The sequence below is a fragment of the Aplysia californica genome, unplaced genomic scaffold (genome assembly GCF_000002075.1).
Source record: "Aplysia californica isolate F4 #8 unplaced genomic scaffold, AplCal3.0 scaffold00803, whole genome shotgun sequence".
NCBI lineage: Eukaryota > Metazoa > Mollusca > Gastropoda > Aplysiida > Aplysiidae > Aplysia > Aplysia californica.
In genome coordinates, this window is record NW_004798073.1 from 37178 (window position 1) to 63222 (window position 26045).

At 41.6% G+C, this 26045-nt stretch overlaps 1 protein-coding gene across 1 annotated transcript in view; it reads left to right on the forward strand.

Annotated features, from left to right (window-relative positions):
* The window catches only part of LOC101846610 (KICSTOR complex protein SZT2), a gene marked incomplete at both ends in the record, with an annotated part of 59002 nt that overhangs the window by 18278 nt on the left and 14679 nt on the right, over positions 1 to 26045 (forward strand). The window contains 24 exon segments of the mRNA XM_035972702.1: positions 187 to 403; positions 1129 to 1207; positions 1853 to 2047; positions 2874 to 3116; positions 4289 to 4444; positions 6253 to 6392; positions 7067 to 7251; positions 8464 to 8605; positions 10900 to 10999; positions 11806 to 11926; positions 12825 to 13092; positions 13833 to 13926; positions 15104 to 15212; positions 16645 to 16769; positions 17211 to 17375; positions 17712 to 17793; positions 18640 to 18807; positions 19527 to 19745; positions 20507 to 20652; positions 21638 to 21869; positions 22369 to 22565; positions 23019 to 23169; positions 23976 to 24118; positions 24999 to 25169. Coding sequence (XP_035828595.1) covers positions 187 to 403; positions 1129 to 1207; positions 1853 to 2047; positions 2874 to 3116; positions 4289 to 4444; positions 6253 to 6392; positions 7067 to 7251; positions 8464 to 8605; positions 10900 to 10999; positions 11806 to 11926; positions 12825 to 13092; positions 13833 to 13926; positions 15104 to 15212; positions 16645 to 16769; positions 17211 to 17375; positions 17712 to 17793; positions 18640 to 18807; positions 19527 to 19745; positions 20507 to 20652; positions 21638 to 21869; positions 22369 to 22565; positions 23019 to 23169; positions 23976 to 24118; positions 24999 to 25169 — 3848 coding nt within the window.

The window sequence follows — 26045 nt, forward strand, 5'->3', positions numbered from 1 at the left end:
CCCCCCTCTCTCTCTCTCTCTCTCTCTCTCTCTCTCTCTCTCTCTCTCTCTCTCTCTCTCTCTCTCTCTCATGCTTTTTCCCTGTACTAAAGCACATTAAATGAGAAAAAAACCCACATGTTTTTCAACAATGAGCTCCTCTTTAACTCACACAATGGCTCTATCAAATGTTTCTCTTCCATGAAGGCGAAGTAACATGCGGACTGGTGGAGCCCTTGAAAAGCTTAGACTTCCCTGACTTTAAGGTCACATTTGACATAAACTGCCTGACTTTGCTGGACGATGTGGAGCCGGCATTCCCGAGAAAACCGTCCTACTTGAGGCTCATCTCCAGTGGCAGTCAGACCGGGGAAGGGGGGAAGGAAGGCCCAGATGGGGAGGAGGGCCCTTCTGCCGATGTTCTGTAAGTGGTTTTTCCCACTGACAATGCTTTGATCTTGTAGGAATGTTGTACATTTATCTCCAATTACGCATTTGTTTCTTCACAATTTGTTCAATTCGCCACAGTTGATATCTTGAGCTCTTTAAAAATTTATATCAAAATTTACAATGGAGCAAATTGACTTTGCTCTGCTTTTTTTTTTAATTATGGGATATAACTTTCTTATAATGCGACCTGACTTATAATATGGGGTATATAGTTTGACTTCAAAATCGGCCCGTTTTTGTAGGTGACGTGTATAATGCAGGGTGAATTTCTGACAAGCTGAAAGGGACTCTACATGCATAAAATTAAGTACTAGTCGCACATTAAATAAAGTGTTTTACCTTTAAGAACTGTTGATTGTTTCATGGAAAGTAAAGCCATTCACATTGTTTTTAGACACTGCAATAAAAGTCAAAGATTGAATGCCTATTTTCCGTGCTTGTATCACTGACCTTGTTGAAGCCTTCCTTTTTATCATCTGGGTACTTCCCCTTAATGGGGTATACCTTTGGACCTCATTTAAAAAACATTATCATGGGTGAGTACCTAGGATATAATTGTCTTAACTGTAGCAAATAGCTGTTTGACTCTCTTTCACAACGCAAGAACCTGAAATAATTTATCTGTTGACATGTGTTAAGCAAATGAAAGGAATGAATGTCTTATTGTAATGATGCATGCACATCCTATATTTCCCTTAGGTCGTCCAAACCACTAGGTGACCCAATCAGTCACTTGTCCAAGCTACAGCATTCAGCTGTGTACAGTTTTAAAGATGAGGTATCACTTTTCTTGTCTTTGGATTTAATTAAACCAGTTAAAACATGATTTTTTTTTTTTACAAGAATAAGTCTTGAAGCTATTAATGATTGGTAAAAATTTACCAGAGCTCTCTGTTTTGAACTTACTAGACCTACAATGCTCTTTTGTGCTCTCCACTCTTTGTGGGACCACTCTGGGTCACCATGACATCATGCGGGAAAGACATTGTTAACTTATTTTATGAATATTTTGGGGGGTGGCGGCTTAAGTAGACCTTTGCCAGTGATTCTGTATTTCGAATATATCGTTAACTATTTTCTACGAGAGGTCTATTATTTTTCATTAATGAAAAAAAAAACCTCACCGATATAGTGGAACGAAAACATTATGGGCTTGTGAATGAGATGGGTTTTTTCCCTAGTCTTTCTGTTTTATTGCTTGTATTAAAATGAGGCAAAGGATTTACCCCCTTCTGTTGAGGTTGAGGGGTTTTTTGTTTTTTTTCAAATGAATTCACTTAGTTTTTTTTCTTTATTATCATTGCTTTCCAAATGTTATTACTATTTCTTTTTTGTATCGTTTGTTCTAATTTTATCAGTTAAGTTTCTCTATGCCATTGGTGCAGATATTGTAGCATTTTATTCTTTTTTTTTTTATTTTCAGATTGAGTCTCTTATGCTGGAAGAGGTGGTGTCCTCCCTGAGACACATGCACCCCATCTCGTCCGACACACTGACGTTTGTGGCTGATCACATCCGCAGTGCCATAGTGCACACCCAGTGCAACACGGTGCAGTACCAATGCATCAACCTCCAGTTTGTGTATGGGGCGGAGCAGAGTCTCAACATGTTCATTGAGGTAATCCGAGACTGGGTTTTTCCTAGCCCTTTTAGTTTGCTAATCATGTAATGGACCATGAATCAGTTTCTTATTTATAGGCCTTGATGCATTATTTATAGAGGTCTCTCCTTCTTTTGTGTAAAACATTAGGGATTTATGAAATAGTCCATTAAAAAACAAACAAAGATAGGACAATTATTTATTTTGTTTATGACTTGATATGAATCAAAATTTCTTATTTATAAGCTTCAATAAATTATTGTAAGGGGTCTTTACACCATTAATGTAAATGGTGCGATGTCGATAGAAAAGACAATCTTGTTTTATAGCTTTATATGTTTTGAGAGGCTTGAAATTAAAAAATGTTTGACTGCTGTCATTAGAATTCTTTTTTTTTCCTACTGTATTGTGTTATTTTTATAAATTAACGTATGGGTTGCTTGAAAAAAATGCTCTCAATTTAATTGGCCAGCTGGATGTATGATTCATTATTGCTCATATGTTGTTTTGCAGAAATCTTGTGTTATTAAACTTGAATTATGTTTTGTGTATTGCAGTACGCAATCAGGAATAAAAATCACCCCGATTTCTGGAAAGGTGAAGATGTGCAAATATGTCCGTTCTAAAGCATGTAAATCTTTTACCAAGAGCTTGAAGTCTTGTATCTCTCCATACTGTCTACAAAAATGGGGTTGTTGTTGTTTTTTTCTGTCCATTCTGAGAATTTAGATGGGGTGTTACAAAGAGACATCTTTCATTTTAAATGGTACGACACTGTGCACTACGCGAAGGAAGCGGCAAAATCATCCGTTTTCTATTTTCTTTTCCTCTGCCTTTTCTTCAGGAATTTGAAAGGCAAAACCTGCCGGGCTATCGTGTGACCAAGGAGGGCGACTACTACTTCCTGATCGTGAACAAAGCCCTGGCACACCAGCTGCGGTACGCGCAGCAGATCAAGTCGGCTTTTAACAGCCTCGATCTAGTCGCGAGGGAGAGGGAAGGAGGGGAGGAGGCGGATGAAAGCGCAATCATCTCGAAGGAGGAAAGGAGCTTCAGCCTGCCCAACATATTCTCCAATCCCCCAGAGGTGATCACTGAGATGGATGGTTTTGTTCGGTTTTGTTTTGTTTTTTTGGTTTCAGTAAATGTGATGGTGATATATTTATTTTGTATTGTTTTTATGTTTCATAAATGTGATTGTAATATGTTTTGTTGTTTTTTTAATTGTTTTTATGTTTTCAGTAAATGTGGTGATGATGTATTTATTTTGTGCTGTGTGCCACAGTTGTGAAGATCCTACTGTTTTATTAATGAATGAAAGTATGCTCTCTGAAATTATGTTGAAATTTGAAATATACAAGAGTAAGCCAGTTCTCTGTGCAAATATACTAGCAAGTGTTAGAGTTAGACATTTCAGTTTCACTCTTCTCTGATTCTAGTGGTGAAGGTGTTTGGTACTCTGTCATGAACCAAAGGTTTGTATACCTAGATCTGATGAATAGACCACTTTACCATATTTCCCTTAGTTCATTGGGCAGCTGGTTGGTATGTGGCAGTCAGTGGGGAGGGCAGTACTGAAAGGACAGCAGATGAGCATGTAACAGACTGTCACATTGTGTGTCCCTGAAAGATGGATATGGAAAATGTGTAATGGTGTCGTCGGTGGCCTAGTGGTTAGGCTCTTGGACTCGCAACCGTAAGGTCGTGGGTTCGAATCCTGTCAGGGACCTGACGTTGTGTCCTTGGGAAAGGCACTTTACACGAGTTTTCCTCACTTCACCCAGGTGGGAATGGGTACCCAGCTATAGACAGTGAAAGATCTTGTCAGTTTGTTAGTGTTTGAGCGCTTAATCAGCTGCTTGCACTGTATGCTTCCCGGGAAGCTGAGAATGTTTCTGAGTGTTCTATGGTCTGCTGGGGTAATAATATATTGTAAAGCGCATAGAGCTTGCTTTCGAGCGGGGTTATGCGCTATACAAATACTATCTATTATTATTATTAATGAATGCACTGATGAAAGGTGAAAATGGAAATCTGGAGTTGTTAGAAAAGTAGAAAAGTGATGAGTAGTGGAACAAGAACATAAATTGACACTTTTCATTAATTTCGTCTACAGGGGTTTGGAGATACCGTGAAAGTTTGTTCTTTGACTGTTTGTTTATGCTTTTTGAAAGGGTTGTATCTAGATGTTATGTATCATGCTTATGCCCATATTTGGGTATAAGGTCAGTTTCTCATTTGTTTTGTGTTTCCCCCCAGGAGGGTGGTGAGATGGATTCGGGTGGTGATCCCCCGTCGTTTGTTGTCGGGGGTCAGGTGGACATGAGGAGCTCGGAGTCGCAGGTGGCCAACATGCGACCTCGCAGCAGCTCAGATGTCAAGTCTCGAGCTCGGCCACGCTCAGTTATGGACAAGGTACAGGCTGAATGATCATGCATTTTATTCTTTTATTTTATATTATTTTTGTCAGGTTGAGTATTTTTGCTAGAAAAAGTGGTGTTCTACCTGAGACACATGTACTAGGGCTGGGTCACGAGCGCGAGAACGGAACTGAATCGCCACTCTTGCCTGCGGAACGCGATTCACGATTCATTTCAGCGGAATGCGGAACAGTATCGCCAAACGATTCCCGATTCACTCCCCTGTCGCTGTCACCACCGTGGTTTGTTTAACCTACTGCTGAGTCGAGTCACGGGCGCAAGAACGGAACGGAACACTTAGTATGGCTCCCTTATTTTACAAAAGATGGTATAGTCCAACCCCCCTATTAAAACAAAATGAACGGGTCCAGCCAATAGACAGAAGGAATTTTATGGAGCCATTGTTTTAGCGAATCATGGGGTTGGGGGGGGAATTTATGGGGGTCACTAATTGAGGTAAGTTGATAGAGCAATGCAACAAAGGGTGTGGGGCGGAGAGGATGGCGGAACAACAAGAGTGGGACTCGCGCTCGCCAAGAGGCGTTGATATGACACTGTTTCGTTTCAGTCAGTGTTCCGCCACAGCTCCACGAGTGCTCGCGTACTCGCGATTCATTGAAGCCGACTGAATCGCGAATCGCCAATCTCAAATTTGACAAGCAGGATCCAGCCCTAACATGTACCCGCCCCATCTCATCTTTAGTTCCGCTAAAGAAAAACAATTGTTATGTATCTCAAAAGTGGCTTCTGAGACTTGGTCTATAGGTTTTTTTTATACTGTCAACGCCTAGGTATTAAGGATTTTGAATACTTTAAAAATATGTCAATAGATGAGTTTCTACATATGTCTAACTTCTTGTATTCATGTAAAATTGCCTTTAATAACTGGCTTTCTCATAAGCACAAATTACAGACACAAATCTTTCAGGTTTTTTTCTTGTTCACAAGTTTTGATCTCAACGTGCTATAAACACTTCTTGCCTGCCTCCTTATGATCTAAATTGTGTCGGGGACATAAAACACCTATATTCAGGCTTTCTTAACCGGGAAAAACCAGCAGAGCCGGTCAATATTTTGTCGGCTGGATAATAAACAAAATGTTTATTGCTGGTAGGGATTTTCATTCAGTTTCAAGTCAATCCAAATTTTTATTTGTCAACCTTCTAAAAGCACTTTGCTGATTTGAAGGTGTCCAAAAAGACTATGGGGCTAACTGATATGTTGTCACATTACAGACACTCATTCCTTCATTTCTGTTTTATCTGTGCTGGATCGCAACTTTGTTGTCACATTACAGACACTCATTCCTTCATCTCTGTTTTATCTGTGCTGGATCGCAACTTTCTTGTCACTGCCTCCTATCACGATGAGCAACTCAGCGCAAACGGTGTGCTTCTAGGGGATCAAATCTTCCAATTGCCCACAGGGTGCAAATAAAAGCATTCTACAATAAATTCTCTCTACTGCCTTTTTTAAAAAACATTTTAAAATAAAGAACCTTTCTTATTTCTGGAAAAGTAACAGCTGCGGGTGAGTCAGACAAAGATTGCTATTGTGTCCCAAACTTCAAAAAAGCCTTTTTTCATTTTTGGCACCAAATTTTTTCTTTTAGTCATTTGCTAAATCGATAGCCTGATCAGTTACCCTACTTGTGTGAAAAAATCACAAACGAAACTGACAACTTCTTGAATAAATTCGAATTCAAATTTCGGAATAGTGCCTTTTCTTTAGTGACAAAATGCCTTTTTTCTCAAAACCACAGTGGATTAAAAGGTATTTTTTCATTTTTGCTTTGGTTGGCAGCGAGGGCAAGAAGACGAGAAACCTCTGAAGCCTCTGGTTCCTGAGGTCCCGGTGTCACCGACAGAAGGCAAGGTGCAGATGGTGCTAACGAGTCCTGTAGAGGTGCTCAGGATCAAGGAGCAGAATGATGCTGACAAAAAGTGAGTGTCTTTGTCCTCCTATAGGCATTTAGAGAATACACTTCCGTGCTTGTCTTGGATCTTGTCAGAAGGCTTGTCTCACAGATTGGCAGTTTGATGATTCTACACACACACACACACACACACACACACACACACACACACACACACACACACTCACACGTACGCGGGCTCACACATGCATGCACCCACGCACACACACTCCCAGGAAAATAAAAACATAATATACACATTCCAACATTCTTAATTTTTGAAAATTTTAATGGTATATAAGACCATCATACACGTGCACTGCCACACAAGACATGGATACACATCCATATGTACACCTTCCCACACCTACACCATTTGAACTTTAAATAATTATTGTCATAGCATGATTCTACTCATGTCTTTTCGTCGGGTTTTTTTCTAAATTATAGTTACCATTTCATTTTTTTTTCTAAATTATAGTTACCATTTCATTTTTTTTTCTAAATTATAGTTACCATTTCATTTTTTTTTTCTAAATTATAGTTACCATTTCATTTTTTTTTCTAAATTATAGTTACCATTTCATTTATCTTTTCTTCATGATTTTTCTTGGAATTGTTACTGCAGTGTGATTGTTTTCTTAATTGTTTTGAGAATTATTACAATAGCTGGAGTCTCTTGGCCGTTTCTTCCCTTCTCAGCTTGAAAAAGTCGAGCAGCTTCGCAGGGCTGCAGGGCAGTCAGGTGAGGTCACCGGGTACGGTGGCTTGCTCCGTGCGAAGTCGTCACTGCTCCGCCCCTTCTGGCCACACATCAGCCTCACGGGCTGGCATTTTTCCGCAGTCGCCGTCGGTCATCTCGTCCAGAGAGTCCACCACCAGCGAGGGTGAGGTTTTTTGTGCTGTGCTGTACTGTTGGTCATGTTTAACACTTGCAGTACCAGAGGCTCATATAGGGAAAAACCCTCAAGTCCTGCACCAGTGTAGAACGCTGAAGCCATGGTAGAATCAAAAGAATAATTTTTAAAACCTTCACAGCCCAAGAAGCAAGCTAAAAAGTTTCACTGTGTTTCATCAACCATTCAGCTATCACATAGAGTGACTTCCTTTGGTATTTCCTTCAATTCATTGGCTCTGTTCATTGTTTAAATATCTTTAGTGTGCCTGGTTGAGTTGGCGTTCAAAGTCGCCATCCTTTATGTGGGCTTACAACGTGCCTGGCAACAAAAGTTCCAATGGTACTAAAAGTGTTAAGTGTCTTTGTGATTGTGGAATTGATGTGGGTGTTTGCCTGTTTGTGACAGTGGGATTGTGTGTGTGTGTTTGTCAGATTGTGAAGGTTGGGTTAGGTGTTTGTTGGAGTAGAATTGTGTGTTTGTGATGATGAGATTGTGTGTTAGTGGTGTGTGTCGGGGTGAGATTCTTTGCTAGTGATTATTAAAATTTGTATTGATGTAGGATGGTGTATGTAGCGGTGTGATTGCGAAGTGTACCAGACTTTTTTTTTATAATGGGAAAGATATTGCACTTTGATTTGGGGAAAGTTTAGCGTATGTACAGAGTAAAATATTTGAAAGTCTTAATTTTTAGAATTTCACATAATTCTAGCCAAAGTTTGTAATGCTGCACCCTTTTGGATGATTGATATTAACTCATTTTCTCCAGAGAGCTGCTCCCAGCAGCTCGCGGTTGGAACCGCTCTGCCAGTGAGCTGCTAGCAGGGCACATTCCTTTACGACAACTACGACATCAAATTACTTTTCGGCAATTATCGAAATAAATGTCTTTCGTCAGGAGTTCATTCATTAGATGAAGAACTATCAAAATAGTTTTTTTTATTTAATGACCCATTTAGTGACGTTTTTGTCATTTTTAGATTTAGTTCCAAAACCAAAATAGGGCTCCGGCATAGTGGGTTTGCCCCCCCCCCCCCCCATGGAGATAAAGAGTTAAGTCATTCGAGTTTGCTGACTCATCAGCACTTTGACAATTACTCTCGTTTGAAGGGGTTCAGCATCAAACTTTTTGTGAGGGATGTAATCCCGTGATTTCATTGCTCCTTGAATCTCCACCAGTTGTGTTTGATGGTTGTCATTCAGGTTTTGACGGAGACATCAGCGACATGGAGCAAGATGAGACAGCGTCCATGTCGGATATCAGCTCCACTCATTCTGAGCTGCCCGACTTCTGGCTACTGATGCAGATCCACCCGGACAAGACTGAGGTCCTCTTTCATTCCCGGTGAGCTCACTCTTAAATAGGTTTGGCTCAACAAAGAACTTAACTTCTTTTTTTTTTCTTACGGAATGTAGCGGTTATGGTACCTGATGGTTGAAAATACTGGGTGCCATATCGTGGGCTGAATCACGTACTATCGTAACGGACAAAATTGGAGTTTCGAGCTACGGCGGTTTAAAGTTTTTAACAATTTTTCAAATCCTGTTGTGAATGAACGGATCATAATTTCTTATTGACTTTTGGTTTGTGTATAGACTTTATGCCGTCTTTTCTGTCACTGCTTCAGAAAAACAATCTAATTGCTTACTTAGTGAAAAAATTACCTTTTTTGTCACTTGCGTTTGTACGTGAATGCAAAGTATGTTACTGCACAGTCCCTTACATTACACAATATGGCGCTTATGATAGTTCTTAAAAAACAAAACAAACTATAAACTTACAGTTATGTTATATTATTTTGAAAGAAAAAAGCATGGTGAGGCATTTTACCAGTATTTACAGGTGCTTGAGTTTCACAAATGGATGAATCAGTTATATCAACAGCCTTGCAACTTTTAATATCAGACCGGGAGCAAGTTATGATGTATGCGTGTCACTTTCCAAGTTTGCGAGAGAGGGAGAGAGAGATGGGGGGGGGGGGCGGAGGCAGAGGGAAAGGGAAAGAGAGAGAAAGAGAGAGAGAGATAGAATTAACGTATGCAGTTACGTTATTTTATTTTGAAAGAAAAAAGCATGGTGAGGCATTTTAGCAGTATTTACAGAGGGAAGGGGAAGAAGAGAGAAAAGAGAGGGAGAGATTTTAAAAAGTTTTAGTTGGGTTTTTACACGTTCGCAACTTCATAAGGTCATATGAGCGCCAAGGGGTGGATGTTAACAGAGAAGTCCAAACGGAGAATCAGGCTCTCTCTGCTTTCCTCTCTAGCCTCAACAGCACAAAGTCTGCTTCGACTATTAAGGCATCCCGGAAATATCAGTTCACAAGAAAGTGACAAACATACAAAAGAAGTAGAGGAAAAATGACAATAGTGAGGATGAGGAAAGAAAAAGCAGCAGTTCCCCCATGTTGTTTTAGCATAGTACAAGCATGACATTGATAAATCCGCACATTTACAATCCTACTGTGCATACGAACATGTAAATATCCCCCCTTTGGAAATGGCTTAAAGACAACTTCAGTCAGTGGCATAGCCCTGGGGGGGGGAGGGGGATTGGGCAGAGAGAGAGAGAGAGAGAGAGGTGGGGTAGAGGGGATAGGAGAGAGAGACAGGGGAGGCAGAGACAGAGAGAAATGGAGAGAGAGAGAGAGAGAAAGTTTACGTATACAGTTACGTTATTTTACTTTGAAAGTAAAAAGCATGGTGAGACTTTTTACCAGTATTTCCTGGTGCTTGAGTTTCACACATGGATGAATCAGTACATTGAAAAGAGGGTGAATCGGCAAAACAACAACACAGACTGGATGCAAGTTTATGATTTATGTGCAAGTTTGAGAGAAAGAGAGAGAGAGAGAGAGGCGGGGGAGAGAGAGAGAAAGTTTATATGCAATGGTCATGAAAATTTTTAATTCAACGCAGCAATCACGTAGATTAATAGTGAGGTAAATTAAAATAGAACTCTATAGGGTTGATTCTTGTTACCTACGTTAGTACGTGACTTAACAACGTGAACATACAAGTCTACAAGCAAAGGAAGAGATGGTCCACGCACTGGCGTATCGTCCCTTGCGTTAGTACGTGATTCTGAATTATACTCAAGAGGGTGTATACGATACCTCACGAACCGCGTATATCTCGGTGACTATTAAAGGTATCGAATCCAGATTTTGACAGAATTTAGAATGTAAAAATTGTAATCTAGTTATATTTTAGACTCGATTTCGAGTGATATGGCGGTTACGATAGTACGTGATTCTGGTGACAATAATCTTTTCTTTCCCTCTGTTGATTCAGTCTGTCTATCACTCTTTTCACTACACTAAATAATCGTTATTGAGTCAATGTACTTCTATTTACTATAAACCTGGATTCAAATCTTTATTATGCTTCTAAGTGGGTAGATGACGTGTGCTCCTGTGTGGCTTGCTCCTTCTTTTCTGTTAAGCATCTATTGTCCGTATCTTTCCTCCTTCTTTTTTGTGTTTGTTATTCGCTTGTTACCTCTAATCTTCGGCACTTACATATGACCTTACTGTGTTGCAAGTGCCGTAAAACTCTTACTAAAGCAAATAAAACATGTTTCTTAGCTTTAACTTATGACCTACAACCCAGTAGTAATGTTTATTTTTCCCCTTTAAACAGAGAACCTTTGGACGGAGAGTCCCTGATCAGCATGGAGCACCAAGCTCTCTACTCAAAGGTCACCGATAACATCCACATGGTCTGCCGCAAAGTCAATCAGGTGAGAGTTATGTGCCCAGAGGTACTTCTGTCTCTTCCTATTACGGGTCTGAAATCTGTATTTTTGTCACTGCTTGGGATCTTTTAGTAATGGTTTGAAAATTGTACTACAGAAGACTAATATTACCTGATGTGACTTTTAGATTAGCTGTATTAGGTTTGAAAGTGTTTTTTGCTGTTGCACAACTCTTGTGGAGAAATAATAGAACATCTCACAGAAAAACTGTTTCATCTATTGCTTTTCTTAGTTGTTATATCTTTTGCTTATTTACTTTACTTTTTCATCCTTTGTTGCTTTTAAGCATCGAGGGGAGCTGCAGTTTTCTAGGGTAGGCCAGCTCTGCAGGTCTTTCAACTGGGTTATTATAATTTCTCAGGGTTTCCTCGACACCCTCAATCCGTGTTTTGCGTTGTCTACCTCTTTTTATAGCCTTAGTACTTGGTGGTATAGGCTCTCGAGGCTGGCTCTTTTGCTAGTCAATAAGAAAGAGTAGAACTTATACAACTTTCACCAGAATTGCCTGAGCATTTTGTGTATGCTTTTCTGCAAGTTAAGAAAGTTCCGTGCAGTTCCTGTAGGGCCTGTCTGGCTTAATGAGCCACATTTCTCCACAGTGCTTCTAAAGTTTGGCTGAACAGAGGACTGTGAGTCTCTCCCGGTCTAGATGTTTTTCTGTCTGTCGAAGGGTTTACCTTCCATCTGACATTGGTATCAAATTGGCCAAAGAAGCCCACCTCCTGTATGGTATGAATGGGAAAGCGTAACATTTCACAATCATTTACAATCAATTATGTATCCTTCCTTAGGCTTTACTCCTGAAGGAGCTGAACAAGACCAAAGTCTGCAATGCCTTGCTGGTGCCCGAGGCTGATGAGGACTTTACCTGGACCAGTCGGCGCACGCTCTCTGGCCGATCTGTGCCTGACGGTTAGTGTTGCTGCAGATGCTTTTGCCTGCTAAATGTTTCATGTAATTTAATGTACTAAGTCACTTGTTAATTAATGTGCAAGGTCATTGTTAAAGGCTTTTTTTACACGTAATTCACCGTCACTCATTTGCCTTTAAGCGAGTGTAATTTTATATCATCACCATCATCAATGCCTTTCACCCCTGGCAGGGTATGGGCGACATACAAGCTCCTTCCATTTATCTCTGTCCTGGGCCATCCTTCCAAGCTCGTTCCAAGTGAGCTTCACCTCTCTCATGTCCCTTTCCACGCATCTCCTCTATGTTTCCCGTGGCCTACCCCTGCCGTAATTTTGTATACTCCTCAATAAACACAGATCAGGTCATTCACGGAACATGGTGCTTGAACCCAGAACATAAATTTTGTAATGTTGTTCGTCTGATTTCTTTGTTGTTTCTTTATCCTTTCTGTCTGTTTCTTTGTCCTTCTTTCTGCCTGTCTGTATCCCCCCCCCCCCCCCCCCCCCCCCCCCGCCCGGCAATGAATAACCATTATCCTGTGTTGATTTGCTTCTCTTCAACAGAAAAAGGTGAAACCAGTTTTAAATTTCTCTAAATGTATTGGATGCTCTGGTGTGGTTTTCTCCTTCTTTCCTATATAACATCTATCATCCTGATCTCTCTTCCTTTTTTGTGTTTGTTACTCTCTTGTAACACGTATAATCTTCGGCACTTTTATTACTTGACTGCGTTGCAAGTACTGAGCTGTCGAAGCTAGAGAGGTGAACAGAGTAAGCCTGATTCCCTGTAAGGACTTCTCTGTTGACACCCCTTGGCGGTCATATGACCTTATGCAGTTGCGAGCGCCGTAAAACCCCTACTAAAACTAATCGAAATGTATTACATTGTTTTATTTCAGGCTATGAGGTAGAAGAGGAGGATGACAGTGAGGAAGGTCAAGGCTACCTGGCAGCCAGCATGATCTACAGCCCGGGTTCGTTTGCCTGCGACGTGGTCTGGCGCCACCACTTCACCCTCCACCCGCGCCTCAAGTCGTGCGTGCAGCGCGGCGGCGCGCCCATGGGTGTGCTGGTGCTTCGCAGCGTGCTCAACAAGTTTGTGGTCAGCAACAGGAAAAACATGTTTGTCATCGAAGAGCTGTCCTCCAGAAATGTTTTCTATTTGAGGTAGTTGTTCTTCAATGCCTCGTTAAAAGATAGAAAAGGATACACAGGACAGGCTTTGCTTGAGAAATGTTGTTGATGGCCTATGCTCCACTAGGAGTTAAATAGGGCAAGAGAGAGAGAGCCTCTTTAAAAACAACAAAGAAATTTTTTTTTTTAAACCCCCAAAAAACAAGCAAGACAGAAAAGGTGAAAATTTTCTTATATCCGGGGTTTTTTAATCCACTGGTCTACTCTTCTCCCACCGAGACTTAACATTGACAATACGCTCTATAGAACGATACAGCAAATGTAGTAAACCTGCACATATCACTACATGGCATTGCATAGAAGGGCGAGAGCCCAGCTGTTGCTGGATTAATAACAGCAACAACAGCATACGTCCAGTGGTCCTGTTTTTTTTTAGAGCTACGGCTTTTTTCCATGGGAAATTAAAAATAAAAAGATGGTATTTTATTACGGGGGGGGGGTGAATGAATGAATGCTCTTGTGTGATCTTTCTTCTTTCTATTTTATTTTCAGTGCTGCCATTTTCAAATGTAGTAGCTCTAGGGGACAATCTTTGTCAGTTAGAAGATTTCTCTTTGATTAAAAAATCTTGCAATAGGTGTTCTGTAATGAGTCCAGTAGTGTACCAGACCTGGTTTTGTTTTTTTGTTTATTGTGTTTCTCAACATTCCTGACTGTGGTCCTGGAAAGTGTCTTCTCCTTTCATCTGTGACCAATGAAATGTCTCCCCACAGGCTGAGGGAGTTGCAGGTGACTCAAGAGGCCGGGGAATTTGACTTGGAGGCTTCTCTCTCCGACTCGGCTCACTTTGCCCAGCTTCGCTCCGAGGTAAGTGGGGATTGTCTTTCTTAACATGTAACACTTTCTTTCAACGCAATTTACATTAGTTGAGAGGCAGGCTGGTTCAACCCTGCCTCTCAGGGCCAACCAGAGGCTGAGAGAGTACAATATAATAACAGTAATAATAATAATAATAATAATATCGTAATTACAATTATGTAGTGCATATCCATGCTCTATGCATTTTACAACTATTATTACCCCAGCTGCCCCAGAATACTCAGAAACATTCTTGGCTTCTCATGAAGCATATGATGCAACCTGCGGATTACAAGTGCTCAAACACAACAAACTGACAAGATCTTTCGCTGACTATAGCCAGCTTCCCATTCCCGCCTGGGTAGAGTGTGGAAAATTTGTGTAAAGTGCCTTTCTCAAAGACACAACGAAGGGCCCCTTACTTGGATTTACTTGGATCCAGAGCTAGAATCATAGCAGGCAGCACATGTCCATAGCTGCTCATCTCTCCTTTCCAGCGTCCACCTCAGGGTCTTCATGCTAATTGTCTCCATGAGGAGCTGGTTTAAGACACGCCTGACCACTCCTCGGAGCAAACTTTTTTTCGCTTTGCCCCGCACACACTTTCTTTTATTGTGCTGAGTGTGTGGGAGTCTGTCTCCTCTTGGTTGTGAAGGCTCTCCTTGAACAGTGAAAAGGGCGGGCCTTGTCTGTAAGTCCTGTGGTTTGGCATACCACTCTTACCTCAAGACTGTCGTGCGTGAGCGAAGAGCCACATCCTTCTCGAGGTGACCCTGTTAACCTAGACCTGGCGGTCCAGGACCAGAACACGATGGATCTAGAGGAGACAACCTTGATAATAAACCCCTAGTCTAAGGTTGGCATGCCGAGGGACTTTATGATGAAGGGAGAGAAGTAGTGAGCGCCTTAACTTTAATGATGTCTGGTATGTAGGCTCCACCGGACTAAAGGGTTTATTTCCTGCCAACTTGCAAACCTACTATGGTTTTAATTGAAGGGCCCCTGCTTCAAGGAAAACAAAACAAGAAAAAGGAAAATTGTTTGGTCTGTGATGATGCTGATGATAATGATGATGAGGATGATGATGATATGGCAGCGGCAATGATGATGATGCTTAAATGTGGTAAAAGTATAGAGTTCTTCCCATGTCCCGTGAGGCTCATGTTGTGTTTTGTCTGTTTTCCAGCCATCTAGAACTGACAGCGACACGGTGTCCCTGACGTCAAGTCTAGGCCGCCAGTCGTCCAGAATTGAGGAAATTGTGGAGCTCACCATTCACGGCATCGAAGAGACTGGTATGTGGTCTTTTCCACTTTCTCCAGATTTCAGCGCTCCATGTTGACCACCTCCTCTTCCACCTCCACTTTCTCATCCTTCTCTTTCTTCTTTTTCCGCTTCTGCTTTTTCTGTTTCTCCTGTTCCTCATCCTCTTTTTCTTCTTTTTTTCTGCTTCTTCTACTTTATGTGCTCCTTCTCTTCCTTTCCTTCCCTCTGTTTTTCCTCACTGTCCTCGCCATCCCCTCTTCTCCCTCCTACTCCTGCCCTCCCTCCCTCCCTCCTCCTCCTCCTGCAAATCAAAAGCTTTTTGGGTGTGAAATATCCATCCTTCAAAATTGAGAAGGTGAGAGTCCTCCCTCTTCTTGTGCTCAAGGCCCCAAGATCTAGAATGCTGTGCTCAGCAGTTTATGACAGATCAAAACCTCTAATTCATTCAAATGTCCGCTGAAGTCCTTTCTGTTTTAAATTTATGAGATAAATATTTAGATTTAGAGAGATTTAATTTTGATTAGAACTTATTGTTTTATGTTATTGTTGTATTGTTAAGTTTTCAGAGCCTGTGTACTTTAATTGGGGTTGAGGGCTATATAAATGCCATATGTGAGCCATCTTGGTGAAATGTGGCACCCGTCACAATACTGAAATCAAAGAAACCCGACATTTTGACGCCTGTTTGGTAATTTTTATAAAATTTTTGTTCTTTGGCTCTACATCTTTTATGTCCATTTAAAAACACATTTCAGTGTAGATTTTTGCTGAAGAACATTGATTAAAGGCACAAAATATGTTAATTTCCTGTTTTCAAGGATTCTCAAGCTATGGAAGTTACAAGACTTTGGTGGCCATTTTCTCTCTTATTTTACCTCTGAAACCAGATGACCCCCACCTCCTTCAATTGTGAATATTTTGACTTGCATTCGAGGTAGATGGATATATTTTTAATGGAAAGGAAGACAAATGTACCAGCTTTATGATGACACCAATGACTCTACGTGCCCAAAACTTGACGTGCTCCTGATTCTCTAGCATTGTGACACATATAATATTATTACACCTTTTCCTGGTCAAATATCAAAATTGAGTTCAAATGAAACATAACAAAATGAATTCCACATATTCAAATCAAATTCAACATAGGAAGTTCAAACATCAAAAGAGAGGGAGCAAATGTAACAATAAGAAGCTCAAATATCAAAACGGCGCTGTCAAATGTAGCAATAGAGAATTCAAATTCAACATTGTCAGTTCAAATTCAGCGCGCCAAATTGAGCTCTTCTATGATTACATTTGATCTATTATTTGATTACATTTTTCATTGTGTTGAATTTGAACTCTCTATGTTGAATTAATTTGACAATTTTGATATTTGAACTTTCATTAAAATTCATTGCTGCATTTGAACTCTCTATTTTAATATTTGATTGGGAAAAGGTGTATTATCATCCCCAGGCAAAGAGATCAAGGACGACCTGATGAAGATGCTCCAGAACAAACTGGACGATGCTTTGCTGGACGCCCTCTGTGTCATGCTCAGCAGAAACCCTCAGTGCAAGCTCAAACCCGACGATATTTATGTAAGTTGACAGCAGGTGGTAAAAGGGCACCTTTTGGTTCATCCTTTTTTTTTCCATTCTGTTTTTGTGTGTCGTGTCTTGCTTTTTCTCTGCCCTAAATGGCTGTTATCATGTTGGTGTTCTTCTCAATAAAATAACTTTTTGATGTCAAGTTTTTATGCGAATGTCCAATTCAGCACGTTATTAACATTTCAGAAGCAATGTTTATTCGTATATAATTTTTGCACAACTAAAAGCTTATGCACCAAGACAAGGCTAAGCATACAGTTACAGACTTGATTGTCTCACGGAAAATTTGCATATTCTCAGAATAAACCTGTAAAATAAAAAGGACAAAGAAGGTGCATCACAGGGTATCGAGAAAGGGAAAGGGGATGTGCCTTCAAAGAGTTAAATGAGAATTTTGAAGTTTTTCATGATGTTTTTACTGTCGTCCTTCAGTTCATTCAAAAGCCCCGCAAGGAAGCAATGGAGACTCTCCTGTTGACTATCCCAGGCCACTGTTCCATGTACCTGGCTGCCCTCATGTACTACCTCAGGCAGAACCTGCTGCAGTTCCTGCACACTCCCAACTACGTGGACTCCAACCCCAACTCCAAGTTTCAGGTAATGGCCTGATGGTGCCAGTCTTAGCATGGGGTCAGTTGTCGCTGTGTCAGTCGTTCCTTGGTGTCAGGTGTCCTGCATAGCCACTGTGTCTGTTGCCAGGCAACATGAAGGTCATATATGTAGCAACATGGTGTCATAACCAGTTAATGGTTAGCATTTACAGCAGTCTAAATCTGTTTTTTTAAGGGTTTCGGGATAAAGCTATCGTTTTGAATGAATAATTATTTAAAACTAATAAGGTGCATTTTACAATATAGTTGGGTTGTTTTGGGGGGTTTTTAAAAATCAAGTCCCTGTCCCCCATTGATGACCCTGCACTTCGTTCTTCTACAGGATGTGATTGATGGAGTGTGGCGGGCAATTCCCTCTGACAAGGTGTATCTGTACAACAGACCGCAACCTAGTGGAGGAAAAGGTAACAAGAATAGCTTCATTATAATATTGTGTTAAAGTGCATCTTGAATTAGTCTAATTTTTTTCGTAGTTTAGGAATAAAAATTGGAACATTTGTGAAGTGCTGATTTGTAACATTTAGTCATTCAGTTATTGTTTTCTTGAATGTGGGCTTTCAAACAAACGTTTGTGGTTCTGTCAAGTTTCTATGCTAATGTCCAATTTAGCTGAATATGAACAGTTCAGATGAGGAATATATTTGTATTTAATTTTTTTCACAGTACAAAGCTTTTGCCTTTAGACAAGTCAAACCGCAAAAGTACAAATTGCAATTTATTATGGAACAGTTGAGCTTTTTTTTTTAATGTATAAGGAAGATTGCGAAAATGTAGAAATTCTTATTGAACATTTTTTGTCTAACTTCTTTTTTTTCCCTGTGCTGTTTTTGTAAGTCACTTTTCTTTTCATCATCAGCTTTTGTCACCCTGAGCCAGAATATTGACGGCTACAACTCTCAATCTACTTTTCTCCTTGGCTATAGTCTGGACCTCTATCCACCTGTATCCCATTTCCTTTAGGTCTGAAATTAAATCCCTGCTGCAAGTACTTATGGGCCTTCTTCTCTCTCTCTCTCTTGCCATGTGGATTCCATCTTGAGGCTCTTAGGATGTTTGGTTTGCATCTCTGTGAATGTGTCCAGTCCATTGTCTTTCATTCACTTTTAGATTTCTATATCTATTGATATTTTTTTCGTAAACCAAATAGCCAACATTGTGTTAGTGTGCATGTGAAGCTTTCCTTGTACTGACAACCATACCCATAATATTCCCCCCTCCTCCAATGCCGCGTCTGCTCTCACATTTTCCAGGCATTGCCTGCATCAGTGTGGGCCTGGTGGATGGTCAGGGTTACGAGGTCAAGCTCCTTAACTGCCCGTCTCCCGTCCGCAATACCAGCATGTCTGCCACAGACCCCAGCGAGTTTCCCCGTATGGTCCACACCACAGTGCACGAGCGGGTGGCCTCCTCAAGACCTGGTCAGTTCAAATTTCTGTTTGCTCATAAAATATTACTGCCATTGTTCATTTGTTGTCTTCAGTGTCACACCGCTCTTTGTTTATTGTCATAATAAGTCTCAGCAATGTTAAATTGTTACATATGATCTTACTCCTTTCCTATCCCTCTTGTGTTTCTGTCTGTATGTCTTGCATTTAATTTCCTACCCCAGAATTTAATGGGGATCATTGTATTTTTCTTATTTCCCCAGCACTGAAAGATCATTTTTGTGCGTTACAAAATAAAAACCAAAAAAGACCTAGAATTTAAATGACTATTATTGTGTTTACTCGCTTATCTTTCTAAAACAGAGAGTCTAAATGTCGGTTATTGTGTTTTTTATGCTTTTCTTTACTAAAACAGAGAATCTAAATGTCGGTTATTGTGTTTTTTATAATAATAATAATAAATAGCATTTATACTGCGCATTTCCATTTCCTAAAAGATGCTCAATGCGCATTTCAATGAAAAAGACATCACATCTTAAAAATTAATCGACACAAATGTGTACGTAAAACAAAGTATTATACATATAATATAAATGCATATGTGTAAAAAATTTTATGCTTCTCTTTACTAAAACAGAGAATCTAATTGACTGTCGTATTGTGTTTATATGTTTCTCTTGACTTGAACAGAGAGTCTAAATGTCTTATTGCGTTTTGCATGCTTCTCTTTACTCGTACAAACAAACAAACAGGACCCACTGCCCTCATCCAGTTCCGGCTGTGGGAATGCGGTAACTGTGACCTGAAGGTGATCAAGGATCGACTGACGGCGGCCGTGAGACACTCCCTGTGTGACATCGTGATGGAGTACCTCATGCTGACTGCTCCCGTCTGTCAGGTGCCCAGGAACCTCATGGACATGGCGGCCCAGCCCGTAGCTTCCCTCCCCGCCTCGCCGGTCAAGATGCCGTGTAGGTTGAGACACTGTCTTCGCTTTAGTGTGTACGCTTGTGGTGTATGTGACCTAGTTGTAAGTAGAGCTGGGCAAAGAATCGAGTCTGGAACCGATTCCTCCGATCATGTTTCCAGTCACTTTAATCATTAAATTTTTATTTTTTTATTTTTTTAAATTCGAAAGTTAATGCTTCGTAGTGTTCCAAAATCTAGGTTATCCTAAATCCTGGGGATGTTTTGAGCCAACCAGGTAACCACCGGAAGAAACCACATCATTAGAAAGAAAGTAATTGGGTTCGGAGTCGATTCCTACGACTTCTAGCCTTCAATAATCGGGATCCTAGCCGCCCGTCACTAGTTGTAAGGCTCTCAGATTCTCTCTCAACAGTATGGTCGTGGGTTCGAACCCTGTCAGGGGCCCTCCTAGGGAAAGACACTTTACAGTTGGGAATGGGTACTCAGATACAGGCAGGGAAAGATCTTGTCAGTATGTTAATGTTTGAGCACTTAATCAGCTGCTTGCACTGTATGTTTCCTGGGAAGCTGAGAATGTTCGGAATGTTCTATGTTCTACTTGGGTAGTAATATAGTGTGAAGCGCATAGAGCTTGGTATTGAGCGGGGATATGCACTTTGTAAATGCTATTTATTATTATTATTATTATTATTTATGCTCCCTAACATTGTTTTGGTTTTTTTGATTCAACAAACAAAAATTCCTACACTGATCGTAAATGTATTGTTCGGGATGTTAAACATGTACAATCACTCTCCCCCAGCTGAGAATATGGAGCGTCGTCACAACATGCTGACCCGCAAGCTGTCCGTGGACCCGCCCCACAGCGTGACTTCCTCTGTCTCCATGCTGTCCTCCTTCGTGGACCTCAAGGCCTCTGGCGCCATCTCCAGCGAGGCAACAGGAAAGGTAAGGGAAACTACACAGTGAGGATAGCAATTTTAAAAGCTTGTAGGATCACAGCTTCTTTTTTTTGTTTGACTGTTGCTATTGTTCTTTTGTGCACGTGGTTCTGATAGAAAGGATATATTTGATGTTGCAGGTGGACGGAGGAAAATTGTAGTTGGCTTTCCTTCTATGCTGTCTTTCTTTTACTCCCCCCCCCCACACACACACACACACACACACACACACACAGGGGGCTCTCGTGGCCTAGAGGTTAAGGTGTTGGCCTCTCATTCAAAGGTCCCGTGTTCGAATCCGGGTAGCGACCGAAAAATTTTCTTCTCTAAAATTGTCTCCTTTCACCTCCTTTCCTGCTCTCTAGCAATGTTCTGTTGTCTGCTTTCATTTCCACTCTCTGCCCCCACCCCCTCACCTCTTTTGCCCTCTCCTCTAGGCTCCCTACTCTTTCTGCAGCCTTTCTACTGCTACTCCTTGGCTCCTCCTTACTGCTGTCTTTCTGCCACACCCCTGATCTTCTGGTAGGAAAGATCTACGCCTAGCCTTCTCAGACAAGGGCAAAAAATCTCGGAGGGCCCGTGTGCAAGTTGCGCACGTTAAAGATCCCTTGGTGGTCTAAAATCGATAAGAGTAGGCTTCGGCCGCCACCCGGGCAAAATTCAAAATTTCCTACCAACTGAAAATATTAGATGTGTCCCGCACACTCATGTGACCTTATGCAGTTGCAAGCGCCGTAAAACACTTTACAAAAACAAAAACAAACACACACAGATTGCAGACCAGATTATAAGTGATTTTTGTGTATATTTTTAGAGATCTCAGCTTGCAGCTCTGTCTGTTTACCGTGTGATGTTTGTGACTTTTATTTGTTTATTCTTTGGTCAGATAGGACATTAGTGTTTTCCCGCCTTTCTTCCATAATATCTGAAATGTTTATTTTTCCAGCTGCTAGCATTTGAGGCTGATTCCGTGAAACCTTTCTCCTCTACAGTGCCTGGACTTTTCTACGGCCCCTCTCTCAGCCAATGACCACATCTCCCTCCCACGCACGCCTATCATGAGCACAGGCAGCAAAGTGGCGGGGCCGAGGGAAAGCAGCAGTGTATCGGAGGCTCGACTGATCCAGCAGACCATCTCCAAGTACGAGAGTGGAGAGAAGGGGAGCCTGCACCCAGTGTTCTGCTCTCTCATCGAGCCATGGATTACATTTTGCCATACCATTGGTGGGTCTCTCTCTCTCTCTCTCTCTCTCTCTCTCTCTCTCTCTCTCTCTCTCTCTCTCTCTCTCTCTCTCTCTCTCTCTCTCTCTCTCTCTCTCTCTCTCTGTCTCTCTCAGTTTCTCTCTCTTTCTCTATCTCATTGTCTCTCTCTCTCTTTTTCTCGCTCTATCTCTCTCTTTCTCTCTCTCTCACCCTGTCTCCCATCTCCCTCCCTCCCCCCCCCCCTCTCTCTCTCTCTTTCCCTCTCTCTCCCTCTCTCTCACCGTCTCTCCCCCTGTCTCCTGTCTCCCTCTTTCTCCCTCTCTCTTTGTGAAAATCAGTTCTTCAACTCATGTGTTTCAATTCAAGATTTAAAATCTTCTCTAGCATCTGCACTGTCTCCAAAATGTTTTTCTCCTTTATTTGTCCTTACTGAGCTGTGACGTTCAATGTTATAAAGAAAAGTGGCCCCCTCACAAAAGCCCCAGTTTTGAAAACCAGCCAGCGATGTTCTCCTTTCCAGGTGTGCCTTCTGTGTCCAAGACAAAGTTCCAGTTCCAATCCAAGTTTTCAGTGGACTTTGTCGTGAAAGAGCTGCTCCAGTCTGTTCCCACCATCTCCAACGACACGACCTTGAGGACCTTTAAGGTCGTGGACAGCGCATCTTCGATGCAGCCTCCTTACGGTGTCCCGTACACTCCCTGTAAATCCTCTCCGAAGGTCAGTGGAGGAATTCCAGAGGGAAATAAATGATTTAGGATACTTTCCAGGAAGCTCAGAATGTTTCAGAGTGCTACAGGGTCTGTTGGGGTAATGATATATCTTAAAGTGCATGGAGAGCTGTGATTTATGCAAGATAAATGTAATCTATGATAATCATTGTTAGTAGTAGTGAAAGTAGCAGTTGTAGTCACATTAGTACTAATATTCGTATTATCATTATTGTTATATTTGTCATTATTAGTATTATTACTCTCATAAATCTTATGATCATCATTATTATTGCTAGTACTGTTATTATTACTATTAATTTTAATTTTATACTGTTATCATTATTGTTATTATTTTTTTATCATTATTATTGTTATCACGATAACTGGCAGGATGATGTAAATCTGAGGCATAAAAAATAAGATATTGTTATTCTAAAATAGTATTCTCTGTTACCTTTAGGATGTTCAAATGTCCCGAATGCTTGAGAATGTCACATCTGCCGGAGGTCATCTGTCTCTCATGGCCGTGGGCAGAAACGTTGACCAGTGGCAGCTGACCGTACAGGACCACGCGGACAACGTGCCTGTCTTCCCTGCCAGTGTCCTCAGGGGTAACATCTACTTTACTTACTTTACTTTTCCGATCCAGCCGCCATCTGAGTTGTAGCCCTTTGGCCTGTAAATGGGGGTAACTTCCATGTGATCAGTTTGACAGTGCTAATCTGTTAATATGTCAAAAGCTAATTTAATCTGATGGACATTTCAGATGTTGTTCTACTGATATGGGAGCTTAAGTAAGAGAAACAATTTTAAAGAAAAGAAGTGACATCCTGAATCCTAAGAGACCAGATGACGGAGAACTCGAATAAACTTTGCTGGGGGGTTGGGGGGGGGGGGGCGATTTTTTTGGCTAACCGTCATGCTTCACTCCATGTACTCAGATGTACACGTTCAGATGGACACGTAACTTCATATTTTTCAAAATAGTATCTTGGTTTTTTTCCAATGTTAACAGTGTTCAGCTTTCTTTTCCTTCTCATAGCTCTCATTCTCATCATTCATCTTTTTTCTCAGAGGTATGAACCTTCTACTGTATGTGAAAGAGGGACGATAAAATTAGTAGTAGTGTCCGAGACAAAATGATGTTATGTTTTGAAGATTCTCTTATGAATGGTCATACTGCTTGTGTGTGGGCTTTGAGAAGAAGTTCGTCATCAAGATTTATTTCTTTCTTGTCCTATGTCTCTTGAGCTGTGGATAGTCATAGTAAATCCATGTGTTGTGTTTCATATCTTTTCCTACGTCTGTCTTGAGCTGTGGTTAGTTTTATTGAATCTCTATGATTTGTTTCATGCCTTTCCCTATGTCTGGCTTGAGTTCAGTTTATTCATTGTAAGATCCCTGTGATGTGTTTCAGCGTACCGAGGCACTCAGAAGTACTTGCCCCAGGTTCCCCCAGAAGGAGATCCCAAGTCCTCTGAGCTCTCCAGGCCCAGGTCGGCAGAAAAAGATTTTGTTCCCAGACAGAAATTGCTGATCATAGTGTGCGAAGGGAAAGAGGTAAGGATTCAGTTTTGTTGTGTCCTCCCACCTCCCTTCTCGTCTCTCTTACAAACACTCCTCTCACCACACCTCCTACCTCCCCTCTCACCTCTCTTACATCCACACCTCTCATCTTTCTTACAACCACTCCTCTCACCACTTCTCCTTACTCCCCTCTCATCTCTCCTCTTACCTCTCCTCTCTCCTCTCTTACAACTGCTTCTCTCACCACTCCTACCTCTCCTCCCATCTGTCTTACAACCACTCTTCCCACTACTCCTCTTACCTCTTCTCTCACCTCTTCTCTCCCCACTTCTACTGCTCTCGTGTCTCCTCCCACTTCTCCTCTCATCTCTCCTCCCACAGCTCTTCTCCTCACTCCTCCCGTCACTCCAACCACATTGTCCCCTCTCTCCTTCCACCACTCCTCCCACAGTCCCTATCATCAGCCCACCCACCATACCCTAATGGCCTGTAGTTGGTGGGTGCTCTGGTGTGGTTCGCTCCTTCTTTACTATCAACTTTCCGTCATCCTTATCTCTCCTCTTTTTTTGTGTATGTTACTCTCTTGTACCACGCAATCATTAGGATGCGGGAAATGGGGATAGAGAGGGGAGAAGGAAGAAAGGAATGATTATCTGGAAAGGAAAGATGTCGCCATAATCAGACAGCCACCGGAACAGTATGGATACCCTGCGGGCTTTGGTGCTGGGGGGAACTGAGCACTTATGGACCTGTCCGGTGTGCAATGACGTTGTTGCCCAGGACAGGTAATACAGCTAATACTCTCTTGTAAAACCTCTAGTCATAGGCACTTACCTGACCTAATTATATTGCAAGTGACGTAGCACAAAAACCAAAAACCCTAATGGTGTGTGCTTGTGGTTGACCTCCCCAGATGACCCTGCTGCTCTACAACTGGTCATCTGACCTATCCAGCCAGGTGGAGAAGACAGTGACCCGCCTCATCCAGTGGAACAACGCCCGCTCCCACGTCCTGGACAGCATCGTGGCCCAGAAGATGGGACTTTTCCACCACTCCACCTTCTCTGACTTGCAGCACTCAGTGGTAACTGCGGCTTACATGTTGGTGCTGTCGCTGTTCTTATTCTCCTCCTCTTCCTACTCTTCCTCCTCCTCCTCCTCCTCCTCCTCTTCCTCCTTATCACCCTCCTCCTCATCATCCTCCTCCTCCTGCAATATGTCTGGATTGATGATGGGCACTTTCTCTTTTTTTTGCTCCTATTTCTGTTTTAGTTGCAACTGTTACTTTCAGTTATTCTTGACAAGAGATATCACTAATGTATGAAAGAGGCATGTGAAACTTTAAAGCAGTTCAAGAAGAAGAAGAAGCACTCTGTCTCTTTTATCCTCTGATCAGAAATACAAGTTTTAAAGAAATTTACCCTTAAGTTGTGTTCTCTTCCTGTGCTGGCATGAACTGGGCAAAGTACTCCCAACATGAGAGGGAAACCCTTCCTTTCTAGATTAACCAACAGAAGTAAGGTACTGCCCTCATGTCTTTCACACGTCTCAACAATCACAGCTGGGCTGTGTCCTGTTCCTGTAAGACATGGCTGCAAACCCCGCTGTGAATCCCCACTTTGACTCCAGATGTTGCGATCTGGGTCAAGCAGTTTGAAAAGGAGAAGCTCTGCATCACTTTTAGTTAGTAACAAGCCCCTGGTAGTGGCTGACAACTTATCTTTAATTCATAATCCTTCAGAGTCAGATTCTATTCTCCCAATAAAGCATGAAAGTAGACAGCACGTTCCTGTATCAAACACCTCTCAACATGCAAACAATGTAGGCTCTCGGACTCGCAACCTTAAGGTCGTGGGTTCGAATCCCGTCAGGGACCCGACATTGTGTCCTTGGGAAAGGCACTTTACACAAATTTTCCTCACTTCACCCAGGTGGGAATGGGTACCCGGCAGTAGACAGC